The sequence below is a fragment of the Scomber scombrus genome, chromosome 10 (genome assembly GCF_963691925.1).
Source record: "Scomber scombrus chromosome 10, fScoSco1.1, whole genome shotgun sequence".
NCBI classification, from domain to species: domain Eukaryota; kingdom Metazoa; phylum Chordata; class Actinopteri; order Scombriformes; family Scombridae; genus Scomber; species Scomber scombrus.
The window spans coordinates 16,720,558-16,738,034 of record NC_084979.1 but is presented as its reverse complement, the minus strand read 5'-3'; the positions used below and the strand labels follow the sequence as shown (position 1 = coordinate 16,738,034).

General features: G+C 38.3%; 1 protein-coding gene across 1 annotated transcript in view; it reads left to right on the top strand.

Moving 5' to 3' along the window:
* LOC133987651 (chemokine-like protein TAFA-2) overlaps positions 1-17,477 on the top strand; it is a 37,316-nt gene that overhangs the window by 11,810 nt on the left and 8,029 nt on the right. The window contains exon 2 of the mRNA XM_062427095.1: positions 16,773-16,922. Within this exon, the coding sequence (XP_062283079.1) occupies positions 16,773-16,922 (150 nt within the window). The remainder of the gene's footprint in view (positions 1-16,772; positions 16,923-17,477) is intronic.

Genomic DNA, 17,477 nt, shown 5'->3' with positions numbered 1-17,477 from the left:
ACACGCAATGAAATAAATTCCACATGGTGTGTAGTGGCCTCTTTCTCTTACCATCTTATCATCTTATCTTACTATCCAAACAAAGATCACATGCAATGGCAGCATGAATTTCACCTTGACTCAGTGACATGTGGGCTCAGGTTGGGCTATGTGCCAACAAAAGTTGCATTTACGAGGATACGTGAAGTGCACGGTAACCTAATTAATAAGGAAATGCCTCCTTGATAATTAGGAACTTGCCTCTTCAAAATGTTAATTAAAAAATTGCTCTTGTGGAATTTAAATTAGAGATACCTTGTCAAATGATTTTAAAAATCCCTTCCTTTGGCAAAACCTGGCAGGATTAGGTGTTTTTGCTGATAAGTGTTACTAATAAATAACCAAACTCTGCAGATCTGACAACATTGTCCTTTTATATGTAAATAAGATGTGGTAAGGGGGGGCAGAACTAAGGATAAACATACAGGTGTTTGCGTAGACAGAGATAAATCTGTAAGAAATGTAGCCCACAGCTTTCCTTGAAGCTCTGAAGCAATGTTTGAAGATTGTACCTCACTGAAAAATAACACAAATGCTGTTGTTAAGAAAACCAGAAGAAACAGTGAAATGTAAATCAAATAAATAGTGTTTTTATGTCTTGTCTTGTTTTTTCCCCTCTCTCTCAAACTGAAACTCTGCCAATGAGTTCTTTAATATCTCCCCTGGTGAGTCTGAAGTGAATTATACAAGCCGCCTGAAGCAAATACAGAATATCTGCTGCGTTGCAACATTTTTTTTGTGTGATTTCCTTTAAGAAAAAACAAAATGTTTTCCAAATGTGGGGCTGCGAGAGTCAAAGGGATAAGCAAAAATGTTTTTTTTTTTTTGCAATTTCCTGTCTCTTTTAAAGGCTGTACACACCCACAAATATGTTTTCAGTTATTCTGCTGAGACGTCTGCTCAGGTTGAAGTTGGGTGGAATCGTGTTCGAAGTTGTCCTGCCTTAAAGGTGCAACAAGAGAGTAAAGGAGATGTCAATCAAGCACAATTCATATACAGTATTCTATGTAAGCTCACAAAGTACTGGGAAGAGATCTAATCAGTGGAAGTATGAGAAAGACCTGTGTAGGTGTACAATAGGCATACTGAGCCTTTAAATGCTCTGTACAGCCACAGATGTGTTGCTAATTATATCTCTAGTCAGGTGGAAGTTGTGTCATATCATCAAACTTTATGGACTCAGAATGATAAAGGTATAAGTCGTTCTGCCCTAACAATAGCAAATAAACTACTGGAGAGTGAGGGAGATGTCAATCACGTGCAATCAAGCAACGTGGGTGCAAACACCTGTGTGATTGGACTGTGGGCAGGAAGAGAGTTTAAGGCCAATAGACATGGCAAACATTGTAATTTGCCCAGGAAAAGCATGGGTGGAGTTAATAACATTATTAATGGCTATATCAATAATTTTATTATTTAAAACTGCTTTGAAAAGTCTAAATAACTATGGAAAGAAGAGGTGCCCTATACTGGACGAAGAGAACCAATAACTGAAAAGCAGGGATTTTGCAAATGCTTTACACTGTGCTTTCAACATAACCACTAAAAACAGGACAAAAAACAGTAAGGTGCAAACAAAACTAGATTTCCTTAGTAGCATCAGTGGGCAATCCCTCCTTCTTTATTTCGCCTTGCAGTTATATTTCCAAGAATATAAACAAACAATATTTCTTGAACAAGCAGCCATTTAATTCATGATTTTGATTGTCAATGTTCAAACTGTGCACGTTGCTGGTTTCAACATAGCCACCAAAATCACCCTACTCAACATTAAAAACAAATGAACAGGGAGAAAATGAGGGCAAAATATCAACAATTTCATCTGAACTGTACCAAATGGCATTTAGCATACAGTAGGTGACTGTTCAGACACACTGGTATCAGTACAATTTTGAAAGTTGCAGCAGAAGTTTTATCATGCTGCGTACTAATAGCCTAACTATGGTGCTTCTTCAGTTTCCTTCCCACAGAATCCTAACAGAGACTAATCATCCCTTCATCACAAACTCTCGTCTTCTCTAACACCATTTACAGTCAGAGCAGGCTGTGCTTTTTCTCTTCCCTCCCTCTTTTCTCATTCCTCCCCTTCGCCTTCATCTTCTCTCCCTCTCTCTTCTCATCTTTCCACCTCTGGCTCTGCTGCCAGCCAGCCTCAGACACACCAGGGTTTCCCTTTCATTTGGTAGTGAGGGATGGGATGAGACACAGAGGAAGGCAAGAGAGGAGAGGAGTGGAAGGATGTAATGATCTGTCCTGATGAATGCAGTTACAGAGAAAGTGCTGACACAATGGAAGAGAGGCTTTAAGAGGAGATGGACTTAATGCACCAATCACAGAGCTCATCAGACCACATGACAACGTTCAATGTCCAATAAAGGTGTTTGAAATCTGAATTAAGCATCATTATCAAAGAAATACTTTGAGTAATAATCTTCCAACATAGTTTAAAATGAACTTTTTGTTGTTTGCTGTGTTCTTCTGTTGCTTCTGTCAGGTATACACAATACATGTCATAACATCTGAGGATGATGTGTGTATCTGCAATGGGGGAAATTAAATTAGTTTTTATTTTCATTGGAGTCATCAAACATGCTCAATCTATACAGGACTGTGTAAACATTAGAGACAGAAATTGGCAGGGACCTCCTGATTCAATACTGTTGTGCATTGATTCTTAAGGTGCTGATTCCAGATGAGCTGCAATTTGTTTAATTTATTTTGGTATTAACTACAAACTATATATTTTAAATTTAAGAAGGAAGGAGAGATGGGGCACTCATTCTTCTCCTTTGGGAAGCTAATAAGGGAGGCTGTGCTCTCTTCAGTCACATACAGTATATTAAAGTTCAATCAGGAGAGAGTTCAATTTAAGAAGTGACAATAATTTTATTGAACATGCATAATAAGATTAAAATGTTGGTCCTTGGCGATTAGACCTCATTGTGATGTCATCATATTTATAAGGGGGAGGTGAAGGCAAGAGTAGAATAGGATATCACCTGAGTCCAGACACAGGTGGTGTTGATGAATACGGTAATATTGAGATCTGGATGATGAGAAGAGGATAGGGTTGGGCGATGTATCTGACAATTGTATCACGATAAAAGTGTTTCATATCAGTCGTTATCGATAATTATTGATTTTTTTTTATGACCTATTTAAAATAAGGACCAGGGGGAAAAATATTCAATTTAAACACTTGCACAACCATGAAAATGGTTATTATGGTATTACAATTATCTCTTCACATTAAGGTACAAAAATAAACATTAAAGAAATGCTTAACAGCGGTGCATAAAGCGTTTTAAAATATGTGCAAAGTGTTAATTGTAAACATTGAAATTAAAGTAAAGCTGAGGTAGGGCTGGGCGATACAGATCAACTCAATTATCACGATATATTTGACCAAATACCTCAATGTCGGTATTGCAACAATATTGTAGGGATGTAGTGCTGTCACAAAATATTTACACAATGATATTTAAAAAAAAAAATCATCAGTACTTGGGATATAATGACAAAGTGGTTAAAAGGCAAATAATAGAACAGCTAGAACAGTCTGGTAAGTTCAGAAAATGACATCATTTTACTGTAATGCAGCCTTTAAAACCAGGAAAAGAAACACTTGTATCACGATATTACGGTATCCAAATTCTAAGACGATATCCATTCTCATATCACGATATCGATATAATACCGATATATTGTCAAGCCCTAGAAGAGGAGCAGGCTTCTGGTGATCTTGGACCTGATGATGACATGATGAAGTGGAAGTGAATGGGATGGAGGAGGGTTGCAGTGATTTGCACTGAAATGACAGCTGACAGCCACAGAGAGAAGAAGATTTCAAGCTTGGCAGTGAAGACATGATGGCGGAAATTGTGGTGGGATCTGATTTGTTAACTAAGTAATGCCCCTATCAGCTGATCAGGAGCAGGAGAAGTGAGGGGAGAGAGAGAGAGAGAAAATATAATAAATGAATGTGAAGTTTTAGTTTAAGTTCACAAGATCCAAACATGAGGAAAGAACAAAATGTTAAAATATGCTGTATTTTCTTGATCATTCACTGTTAAGAAAATTGAATAAATATATAGTATTATATATTTAGTAGTAAGTTGGTGCAACACATCATAATTAGTCAGCAGTGCAAATCTGAATGTCAAAGTTCGTCACAATATTGTAAACAAAAAGTGTGATTGAGTTCACCTTTGCAAATGGATCAATTTATAGCAGTAATTCCATTTCAATTTGTGAATTTCAGTCCAAAATCTCACCGTTATAAAGGCTGTATGTGTGTGTAGATGTGCTCGCAACACCCAGACTTAAACCTCTGTGCCTCAATGTTGTCAGTAATTACCACAAAACTTTGCAATGTTTCTGCAATGAGCATGTTTACTTTCTCTAAGTCTTCAACTTTTAGTTTTTTAATTCTGGAGACATTAGTGGGAAAAAAAAACTATTTCCGATTTAAACATTTGCAACTGATTTTTTTCCACTTCTCTAACAAACCACCAGTCCCAAAAAAACAGTGACTCATTAACATCAGACTTTGAAGGTTTGCAGATGACAGCAGCATTGTGTGCTGATCATGTGTTTGTTTTTGTAACATATGGGACGGTCCAGAGAGTAAACAGGGTGATAGCAAGCCATTTATCTAGATCTGTGAAACGACACCTCTACAACAGAGTGACATAAACAACCATAACTCACACAGACAGACACACGGTAACGTATGTGCGCACGCTAACACACCTGTTAAAGTGAAATATGCAGAGGTTGACGTTTACAAGTGTCCGTCCTTATTCCTTTGACAGGGAGAGAATTCAGACAGAATGAAATCCTCATCAACATGGCTGCTGTGCTAAAGATCTCTCCTCTCCGTTCACTCACTGACAAAGAGATTGCGGAAGGGAGGGGGGGTGTTTTGGAATGAAGACAATCATCACGTTTCTGGCTATATACTGGTTTTCAGGAATGACACAGAGAAGGAGAAAGAGAAACCAAGAGAGGCAAAGAAAGAAAGAGAAAGAGCTTCAGTCAGAGAAATAAAAGGAGCTCCCTCTCAATGCTACACATTAGAAAACCGCTGGAGGAGGAGAAAAACAATGCAAATACTACCATGCGCCGGGCAGATTTCTAACTTCAGACAGAGTGGGAGGGGAAGGAAGAAGCAAAAGTGGGACAGAATCACAGATGAGTAACGAGACCTGGACACCTTCTCCAAGGGCTCGTGAAAAGTCACCTCCAGTCAGCAGTTAACAATTAACGAAGGGTTTAAAAGGTCACACACACACACACACACACACACACACACACACACACACACACACACACACACACACACACAGTCGTGTTTCTATCACTTCAGTGGACATTACATTGGATTATATTAGACTTAACCTAAATTTAACAATAACCACTAATTGCCTAACCCTTACCCTAACCCTAATATAACCCTAAACTAACTTAACTTTAAACTAAGTCTTCACCGTAAAATGAATTTGTGTTAAGGGGATGTGCTTATTTGTCTCCATAAGCAAGGCAAGTCCCCACAATATGAGAAATACCTGGTCTGCACACACACACACACACACACACACACACGCACACACACGCACGCGCGCTGCCACAGGTTAATGCCTGAGTGGTAATGCTGTGTTAATACATCAGAGCATATTAACAATTTATACGCAATTCCCCACCCTAATATCTCGCCTGAAGCACAAATTAGTACAAATTGTCTGCTGTGCGGTGGTAGCGAAGGTGGCGGCGCGATTGCTAATATGTCAGGACACGGCATGCGTCACCAGACCCGCCCTGTCGCATGAGCTAATATCTTGTATGATGTAGCAGGAGTAAAGTGTTGGTGGTGTAGGGAGATAATTCCCTTGTTTGTGCTGCTTGAGTTGAGAGATAACTGACGAAGAAGCAGAGGTGTGGTTTGTGGGATTAGCAGACAATGTGAGGAGGATCAGTACAGTGATGGGTGGGCGGATATAGGTGAATGTTGGATGGAGCATGTTGCATATAGTCTGGGTCAGCGTAATTCCTTATGACAAAATTATCACTTTGTTAATGTGAAACAGAGCCAGTTTCATGACACAACTGAACAAATTTGATTGAGTGTAATTGAAATGTTTTTGTTTTCCGTGCAGTGAGTGTGTGAAAATGTGGTTGGGGGAGTTTTTGGCGAGGCTTATTTTCTTACAGGGATGATCCCCCTCTGGGACACCTACGATATTTTGTTTTCCGATTCTTAATTCCGACGAGCAATGTTTTTCTCTTTGTCATATTGCGAGGAGGAACTGCTGCTGCGAGCCAGCAGTTTCCACATGTGGTCACTCACTCATTCACTCACTTGGAGGACGCTGAGCTGAGATGCTGTGCACTAGGAAAGCGTGGGTGATCAGTGTGGGAACCCTGTAGAGCCTACAGTCTGTGCTAAACCTGCTATTTTTCTAAATAGACACAATGGATGATGTTTTGATTTTGATCAACTTCCTGACTTCTTTAAGTGCACACAGATGCTAAGATATCAGATAATTCAGCAACTCCAGCTTTGATTTAAATACATCTATTTTTATTCTTGATAATTTTGTAACTTCAGCAAATGGCCAATAGTGACATATTTTATGCTTAATTGCCATGTCCTCAAGTGGTCTTATGATTTACACCCCTGTCTGTAAAGGAGGAAGCAGTGTGACATTTTTATAGAGCCACAAAGTGCACAGAAGAAGAAGGTCAGGGTGGTTTGATGGGTCAAAAAAATGAACAGTGTTCTAAAACAGGAGACAGTTGTTTGCTTCCGGTTTCCTGGCGTTCTGGAGGCAACAGATGATGTATTTAGTCATTTGATGTAATGTTGTTCATATGTGAAAGAAGCTCTGTACAGCCCAATACTGCTGAGAAAACCTAAACATTAAGCTCAAATATGACCAGCACTGCCATTACAACCAACTGAGGATTTGGATCGACTGAACTGCTACTCCACTGTTTCTTTCAGTTCCAGCAGTTGGAAGCACATGTTGTGTCTTCAGGTGTATTTCATTTGAAGGAATTCAGCCATGTGGTGCAACTCTGATGTGCTGCTGTGACCCTGCTGGTTGTTTTTGGTTTCTGTGAGTGAGAAATTGAAAGAAAGAGAAAGAAAGGGAGAACAATCTGTGCTCAATTTATTGTTCTGTTGTTTGACATGCTAGTCATGGCAGTTAATGTCATTGTGGTTTGTTGTGCATCCAAGTAAAAAATAGACCTGTTATTTTGATTGTGCTTTGATTCTGTTTTGACTTAAAAAAACATGACGGTGGGTTAGGCAAAAAATATTGCTCCAATTAGAAGATCTAAAAAATACAAAACAGAAAAGTGATAAAAGCAAATATAATGAGATTTGTTATCTTCTAAAGTCTAAAAGGGTAATATTTTTGGTCATAATGTTCATCCTACCAAACACAAACTGGGATGGAAATAAGCCATGATCCTAAATATATACATATGTGACCTGGATTAATTTCATGCTTGTTCTGCTCTTTTATCCTTTTTTACCCCCTGCTGCTTCAAGGGTTTCATTAACAGAGAGACATTAATGTGTGGGAAGAGTCAGGCTCCTCACACAATGTGAACATACAGTAGATATACAGCTCAGGAAGTGCAGTGCTTACTTTGTGTTCATATGCAGAAAGAATTCCTGGATGATTGAAAAAAGTTCCTAGCTTGGGTACCTTTTACTATTTCTGAAACAAAATAGGAGAATTATGTGTCTCCTGCATTATGTACCCTTCATCCCCTCTTCTCTTTATAACCATAGCATGGCAGTAGACGAGAAGAGAGGTGAAAAATAGTTGTAAACACGCAGAAGGCATTCAGACATGGGAGAGAATATAAAACAGGGTTTAGGAAAGTGAAGAAAGTAGTGGTTGAGTGTGTGTGCTTCCCTTTCTCTCGATGCTAATTTTCTTGGCAGGCTCTTAAACAGAATTTTAATTTGCTCTGTGTTTACGATTCATAAGGAATGGTGCCATCTCAGAGGCCAATGTAATCTAATTATTAACACAAATGCATGAAGGTACATGCACTGATGGGCACACACACATGCACCAAGAAATGTACATTGTAATCTAATTAACTTGGCAAGCATCCTCAACTCCATTTCCATTTCAAAATATGCTCTTTGTGAATAATACTGTGGGCCTCAAGGAAATGCTTAAATATTTATATATATATTAAATATGTAATTTATATAATGCATCTATATGTACCATAGATACATTTAGTAATTTGGAGCAGAAATTCTTTCTGTCAGTTAATTAGACCTGGGCCAGTAGGTCAGGACTATTTGTATATTTCCACTACTGCATTTTTAATATATAAATAATTAAATGTAATAATAAAATGTATTTCTCTGCTTTAAACGTATGAATGATCCATTATTGTAATGGGAGCATTGTGTAACCAGTACCTTCAAACATCACTAATATGTCTCTCTGCTCATCCATGACTCCAGTACATCAATCAGACCTGATCGGGGATTTTCAGCTTGTGTAGCTGATTTGGCAAGCCGATGTGCGACTATTAATTGTATGTTTAAAAAAAAATAAAAAATAAAAATTGTGGTGCAATACTCTTGACTGCTGCTTCTATGTATTCTTTTATTTATTCTATTTAATTCTATTAATTTTATTAAGTGCAATACCTTCCTACTATGCCACTTTTTTAGCGCGTGTCTTTATCTGGTTGTCTTGTTTTTAGACAATTGTCTTTAAAGCACAAATGGAGTGGCACCTGTAATCTCATTATATGTTAAATATAATGACAACAAAGCTTTCTATTCTATTCTAGAAACTGTCACCAAATTGTACTATTGGTAAAGAATTCATTTATCTATAACCCACTGCAACTGTCACTTTAACAATGGCTGCCATTGCTTTCATAGCTGCTGGGTGCTTTGCACAACTCAGTCCAAACATGTTGGCTCGATCATTCCAATGAACGCAGCACATATGATGGAAAAGCGTCTTCAGCTTCCTACCTTGGGTGCCATGTTTACATTAGCATCTGGCTGCATCTAGCTAACTGTCCCCTCACATGAAACAAGAACTAGCCTATGTCTTTACAGTAGTATGTAAAGACATTAATTATAAATGATTTTGTCACAAAGTCTGCATCATAATTAACTGATAGTGTTTGGAGACTGAATAAATACCTAATAATACCTTCGTCTGTCAGGGGAGGCAATGGCTGGCTGCGATTAACACAAACATCTCTGCTTCCACTGTCACTAAATGTGTTAAATTCTACTTTGTGCCACCACAGTAATGGCGGGTGCACTTGAGAGAACAACACATAAATCAGCTGCCAGATTCATCTGTATCAACTGTGTCAACATCTGACAAATGTGAAACAACTTAATGTATCTACAGTGGTCACTGAAACAAGATTTGGTCCTCATTTTTGTTGCACTTCACTTGCATTTCTAATATTTCTAATACTACTTTCTTAATGCTATATGCACTGCATTTGTGTGTGCCTATATATACAGTGTGTGTGTGTGTGTGTGTGCGCGTGTGTGTGTGAGAGAGATTTTGTCAACACACAAAGCACTGAGATAGCTCTCTTGGTCCCAGTGATGTACTTCTTTCAAATGTCAATCCTACCATTGGGGTCCTCTCTCTCACAGACACACACACACACACACACACACACACACACACACACACACACACACACACACACACACACACACACACACACACACACACACACACACACACACAGAGACACAGAGAGAGAGAGAGAGAGAGAGAGAGAGAGAGAGAGAGAGAGAGAGAGAGAGAGAGAGAGAGAGAGAAATGCTGGTTGTTCAGTCAGGGCAATCTGTCCATCTGTTAGTCTGTCAGTAGCACGTCATCCTTAGTAAATGGGGTTAACAGCCACTGCTGTGTTAAGAGAGGCAGGGATAACAAGTCCTCATGCCATAGAGAGTAATCGGAGGGGGCTTCGAGAGGGAAAAACATTGACAGGGAGAGAAAGAGCAGAGAGAGAGGGAGAACACATTATAGAAAGTGTAAAAATTCTCTGATTTAAGGTCTGTGATTGAGGATAATGGTTTGCTACCCTGCTGAGTTTGCCATGCTGAGCTAAGAGCAAGAGAGAGAAGAGGAAAAATGAAGCACTGGAGTGGCTAAGAAAGATTGAGAAAAGGAGGCGTCATTTATGAAATAGCAGCAGGACGAGGTGAGACAGATGCAGAAGATGAGGAGGAGAAAGGGGGAGGAAGGGAGGAGAGTAGAAATAGTGTGGAAATGTGGAAAAAAGATTGCGAGGAAGGTAAGTGCCATTTATGAAATAGGAAGAGCGTTGCAAGGACGGGCCGGGCGGGCAGCACTGAGAATAGGAATGGAAAAAGATTTGTCTTTGCTGGGAACGTACAGTAAACCTGCTCACCTTGTAGGACTGAACTGAACACGTTTTTTCTTCTCTAACACACACACACACACACACACACACACACACACACACACACACACACACACACACACACACACACACATCACTTCAGAGGACATTACACTGACTTACATTAATTTCCTGGAGACCTATCCCTGACCTTAACCATACCTTAATTTCACCCTAAAATGTAATGTTTTTTTGTTATTGGGACTTGCTTATTGTCCCTGAAGGGGACACATTTATGTCCCCACAACATAATTAATACAAGTACAGACACACACAAACATGCATGGCAGTGAGTTTTTATAACTTTAGAGACTGACATGTCTGCGTGTAAATCTTATTAAATCATATTCCATACACAAACCAGTACATAAATAAACTATTTGTGTGTTGGAGTCTGTGTACCCCTGCTTGACTCGGCCTGATTGGTAATCATCAACATCTCAGCACAACAAAGCTTCACACTGTTGAGACCGTCAGCTGTATTACAGAGTAATAGAGCACACTAAACTTTATACGCTTTATAATGTACATGCCTTGTCATTTCCATTTCCCTGTGAGTACTGAGCCACTCTATCATTATATGTAAATATTTTTCACACAATGCTGTGTTGTGGATTTCATCCTAAAATTGCTTTTTGCCTTTCGTAAAAGAGTCAAGACTCGTATCTGATGCATCTCAGAGGCATATAAAAAAAATACTATCCAGTAGAAGGTGATGATAGATTTTGGGGCTGGCAGGTCCTAAAGAGGACAAAAAAGCAGGAGTAACACATGTCAGTTAACAACAATATTACTAACATCAGCAGCTGCTCTCAGCACTGCAAGAAGCTCAGACATACTGACTACAGCATGATGTCCTTAAAAACATTTCAACCCTTTTGCACCACTTCCTCTGTAAGTGAGGGTGATGGAGGAAGCGAGCAACCCTCAACAAAAGAGTGAAAAGCAAACATGGTCTGTGGTGTCTGCCTTTGTCCTGCCTATTTTTAACTCTCAAATCAAATCCCCTCTGATGTTAAGTCCAACTCCTAAATCCTCTTTTGGGAACAGGTCAAACCGCGGAAGAAAATTACAGTTTTAAATGATGTGCTGTCTCAGGAGCCGTCCATTATGACTGCCATTATGCTATTGCAAACTAGAGAGGTTTAATGGAATAAATAGCCCCAAAAATACTTAAAATGACCCTAATAAATGTTTTTGCACAACTCCATCACAAACAGTATTGACATTAATGTTGAGGTAGCATGAACCTACACAAGGATGAATAAATGTGAAATCAGTATTGTTGTTACAGCCTTGTTGTGAGTAAGACATCCCTTAAAAAACAATAAATTAACAAAGTTGGGCCCAGAGAGTGTTTTAGGAAATTTGGGTTTTTTGGCATTTAAAAGTTAATTTGGAGGATTGGCAGATGATGACTACCACTCTCTGCATTTGGTCAATATGAGGAATAGCAGCTATTAAAACAATTACAATAATTAAACAATTTTTGCCAGAAGCACAACAGCTCATTTTCCTGTGCCTTCATTTTTGTTGTCTGGACAACCAAGTACATAGTCAGAGATTTTAAAACCATCACCGCACCAGTAATGGTTTGAGAGTTATCTGGTGGACATTTCAAAGAGATCCAGCTGGGCAGTGGATGCCTAAAGGTTAGAGAAGCAACCTTCTGACTCGAAGCAAGCCTGACGATTCAATCCTCAGACCGGCAGAATAAATCTGGGTGGGGAAAGTGAAAAAGCCTCATTACCAATACTGAGGAGTCATTGAGCAAGGCCCTTAACCCCGACTGCTCCAGTGGAACTGCTCAGTGGTCAACAGGTCAGAATGTGGTTGTACTCGGCAGCCTCCAGGTGTGAATGTGGTAACTGTGTGAATGCGTTCAGGGTTCTCCTGCAGAGAGGCAAACGTTTCTCAGTGAAAACTTCCCTGATTAATTAAAGGTTAAAAAAAATCTGCACATGAGTACATGCATAAAATACAGCAAGACAATCAAGGTATGTAACTTATGTATCACTGCTCCTTTAAGAGTGAAGGCAATACTTAACAGAACAATTTAAAGCCTTTCCAAATAACACTCAACCATCCTATCAGAGCTTTATTTCACCATGTGGTCCACATTGAAGACATTTACTGGCATCTATTAACATTAACATGCATAATCGAGCCTCAACAAACTTTTACATTCGTCCAGTAAAATCCCTTTCCACCACTCCTTGTCCTTGTTTCTCTTCTAAGTTCAGCTTGGTGCACGGCCCGTCTTCCTAATGCTGAGTCAATTACTACTGCAGGTGCTGAGCCTTAAAGTGGGCCACAGTGTGCCTGATGGAGGACTTGGGTTAAGGTGTTTACTCTGTTGGTGATGATTTGAGTTGAGCTGTGTTGCCAACAGTGTTGTTAGAAAAGTTTTGGTTCTCAGAAAAGCTAGTAAGAAAAAAATGCAAGTCAATTAAGATAATGCAAAGAGAGAGAGGAAGCAAGAGGTTTGAGCCAAAGTAAAACTATAGGCTGTGATGTTCATTGTAACCCACCGTACAAAAGTGTTGGATGAATGAATGACATACTGCACTATAGAAAGTGCTTTTCTTTGAGCCTTGCCACAAAAGGAGATAAAAATGTCACAGTGAACTAAGGAACAAATTCCACAAGCTCCTTCCTCTAGAGAGCATAAATGTGTAACGTGCTCAGCAAATGTCAGTCAGTTGACTCACTTTCCTTTTTTTTTTCTCCCAAATGTTTTATAGATATGTTCTATGCAATATCCAGTGTAGTTATTTTGGTAAAAAGGTGTTCATAGGTTAAGTTATTAGGTTAGATAATCACATACAGTATCTTTCAGTAAGTATTCAATACAGTCAATATGTTTAATCCTCTGGGGACAATAAAAATAAATTGAGCAAATTTCATGGCAACTTGCATTTAATTGGCTTTTGCACAACTGTGATCATTTTGCCAAATGTTTGCGCTTGAGGAAAAGTCGTGGAATAATCTCAATGGACAGAGATCCTGTGGGGATCATAAATGTGTGTGAGTGTGTCAATATGAAAAAGGTCAAAGGGTCACCATGGTTAGCAAGCTTCGTCCAGAACTAATTTCACAGCATTACAGCTAGTAAATACAGTAATGTGAGTTGTTCACCATTTGACCTGAGGCTGGTCCCAAAGGAAGGCGTGTAGGGTGTACAAGATGTGAAGCTCTTATCCTCTGGGAACAATGAATTTGCACAATACACTTCCTGAAAACCTCCCCAATACACAAGAGTGTTTCTTCTATATAAATGGAGCTTTCCGCCTAATGCTAACGCTAAATTAAACTATATTAGTAGTAACCTTTATTTATACTCGAGAGCTCATTGAGGGGTGACCCTCATTTACAATGACATCGAGTCAATTACAAAGACAGAAAAAGAAACATCAACAGCAAAAAAACAATTATACAAAGCAATTATAAGTAGATGGGATGTTTAATGTCATTTTTTTTTTAATTGTGCAAAAGGTATTTGTGTTTTTTTTAAGGAGGGGCTGACTTAACTGGGAATCGTTCTCTGAGGGAGCATAAATATGTGCGCCGAATATTGTGGCAATATGTCCAGTAGTGGTTGAGATATAGGTGTGAACCAAAGCATTGGATTGATGGACAGACAGATGGACAGATCACTCAATCAGCACCATTACCCTTTGGTCCCACTGCTAATGGGGCAAAAAGGGAAATCAGAGGAAAGAATGATGAGAAACAGACAAACAGCGGGTGACATATTAGAATGAGCTTTTCACAGAAATATTAATTGAACTGGGCTTTGCCCGATTCCTGCTTTGTCTTTTTCTCATTAACTGAGCAAATTAAGAACTTTTCAAATCTCTGTTAGTCTGTTTAACATATTCATACTGGCTCTTTCAGTTCAGCATGCCTCACTTTTAAATACTCTTTAGACAGAGCGCAGTCATTGTTTGCTGCTGCTAGTTGTCATTGCCATGCAGTGTGCACCCTTTGTTGTATTGTGGGCATACTCTTTTGTAATGTAAATAGCAGTAACTTCCAACAACTGTGTGAAATGAAGCACATACACCAGACTTTGACTTTGACAAAAACAAATCTAAACACATACAAATATGTATGCACACAAACAGGCATCATGTTGTATCCTAAAGCCCGTATCCCAGTCACAAATGATTTAGGTTCAGTACCTTTTAGCTCCTGATAAACATGAAAACATGAAATAATATTCCAAACTTTTCCTAGTGCATCAGTGTCTCTTTCTTTTAATGTCCATTGTTTAGTTGACTGTCCTTGCTTTGTTTCATTAATGTTCATTGTTTTGTTTTTCTTTTAACTCATTATCAGTTCCACCACACTCTCTAAACCAAATAAACATAACTATTTGTTCAAATTTGTTGTTTTAATACATGTGCTTAAAAGTAATGAAGTTTTCCACTTACAGTGTTCATTCTATGTATTTTTTATACATGACATATATTTTTTTTTAAACTTTACTTCTATGATACATGTATGATACTGTATGTTATTAGCAGCTGTGGTGCCATTATTGCCTTGCGGTAACCCATCTGCTACCAGCTGGTTACCTGAGGCTGGTGCTGTGTGCGTATTAATGTCATGATGGGAAAAAAAGCCATTTTCGCTCAATGAAAAATCCTTGAAGCTCATGAAAAGCTACCAAAAACAGGCCAACAAGATAAGGCAGTGAAACAAGTAGTAGTAAATATTGAAGCTGTCCATTTCATTACTTTATACTCATGTAATAAATACAATATAATACAAATGTCAATTACATGGTAATCTGAACAAGAAATTTAAAAAAAGAAAAAAACTATAATAATCATCTGCTAATGGTGATCAATTTGACCTGGACAGACATGATTACTATAAGCAGTTTCCCCTGTAATAATAATAATAATAATAATGATAATGATAATGATATTGAATATAATAATAATACTAATAATGATAATACTAATAATAATACTAATACTACTACTAATACTACTAATAATAATAATAATCATAATAATTATTATAATAATACTTATAATAAGACTATAAACAAAAATTCAAAAAAATAAACACAACCGATTCACACAACATTCAAGGTCAAGTTTACTTTAACATATGAATAACATGTACATTGTGACACACACGGTGCTCCTGATGAGACTTCTTGTTTGTCCTTGACATTTTTATGTATTTGATCAAAGGCTGGTATGAAAGGGCCATGTGTTGACATCACAAATCCTCAAATATAAAATGATTTCTTTGTTCCCACTCTTAGCTGACTCAGGGGACTGTGCTTGGGGGGGACTTGTTGTTAATTAACCACAGGCTGTCTGATTGAAGTGTTCATTATACATGTGCACACTAAATGGGAGCTATAGTGGAAATGGAGTAAGTTCCCACATCTACACTTCATTAGTACAGCAACTAATTCTCACTTGAAATGTTATACCTAATATATTCTCATACAAATATTGGTTGTTTTTCTCTCTTTCAATTACTGAGTTACCATTTATTCGTTGTGTATTCAAGAAGGCCTACAAGCGACTTAACATGTATTTTCTGTACAGATCCTCTTAGTGAAGGAGTAGTTGCTGCTCAGCAGCCGTGCAGGAAAAACTGGGACTTTCAGAGACGCTTTAGTTGTTAGTCACTGTGTTTAAGTGTCTGTAAGCCAATTTTTTTTTTTTTTACATGTGTGCATAGTTTTGTTCTTCTTTGCAAATCAGTGCATAAATAAAGCATCAGAATACATAAAATGCTTCATTATCATAGTAAAGGAGTCTGATAATCAGACTCTATTGCCATTTCACATGTTATTGTGTTGAGATTAGCATTTTCTGTTTGGGAAGGAGGATAGCTGACATATTTGGTATATATTTAAGTGTTATGATGAATTTAAGTGCACTCAGAACAGCCTGAATATCTGCATTGATGTCACGTGTCCCTTTTTTTGTGGACATTTTTCTGTTGCTGTTTTTCTGGCTCTGGCACAGGGAGATGACGTCCTCATTCTTAATCCCACCAACAAAGCTGTGATTGACTTGGTTGTTTTTTCCAAGCTTGTAAACAGTTGTCAGTGAGCATACAGACCTTTTTAATTTGTGAAAAAAATCTGAGATGTTGCCAGCGATTCAAGTTTGGAACCAGGCAGATGTCATAAAAATATCTATAAATGTCTTTCTCTACATGTTTATGTTCAGTATTAGATTACATTAAAAACTAGAACGAGAAGTATAATGACTGACCTCTCTCTTTTTCTCTCTGTTTTGCAGTGCACGTGAAGGCAGGGACATGTGAGGTGATCGCTGCCCATCGCTGCTGCAACAAGAACAAGATTGAGGAGAGATCTCAGACTGTCAAATGTTCCTGCTTCCCTGGACAGGTTGCTGGCACCACTCGGGCCATGCCCTCCTGTGTTGATGGTATGTACCATTGTACTGTATGTGTGTTTGTGTGTATTTTGAATACACTTGCCAGAGCCACACCTGCTTTGAGAGGAGTTTTAAAATGCCTTGAATGGTTTTTGATGATTTCATGCTCATTATGCTTTTTCTATGTGTGCTATATTTTTTGGTATTTATGATTTAACCATTATTTTCATGGCATTGGTTCTTTGAGAGCTCCCTCTAAGAGCAGAGCATTTTCTGCCAAATACAACCATTTTCTATAAATGTACAATTCTACCACTTAAGTGTCTTTGACTGGGAATAATTGATACTCCCAGGCCGATCCTGACACAGTAGTCCTCACAAAAGTGGCACTCTAAAATATAGTAAGGTGTAATTTGATGCAGAGTTCTTAGGTGAAATAAATCCTTCCGCTATAATGCATACATCTGACGATTTTGGATAGGTGTTCAAACATGCTTGTAGTGCTCTCTGCTAAGACTTTATATAACAATTGATGTATGAGTGAAGTAAACTTTGATATGACAGTGAAGACATGGTTGTCAATATTCTCTTGGCAGTATTTTTGTG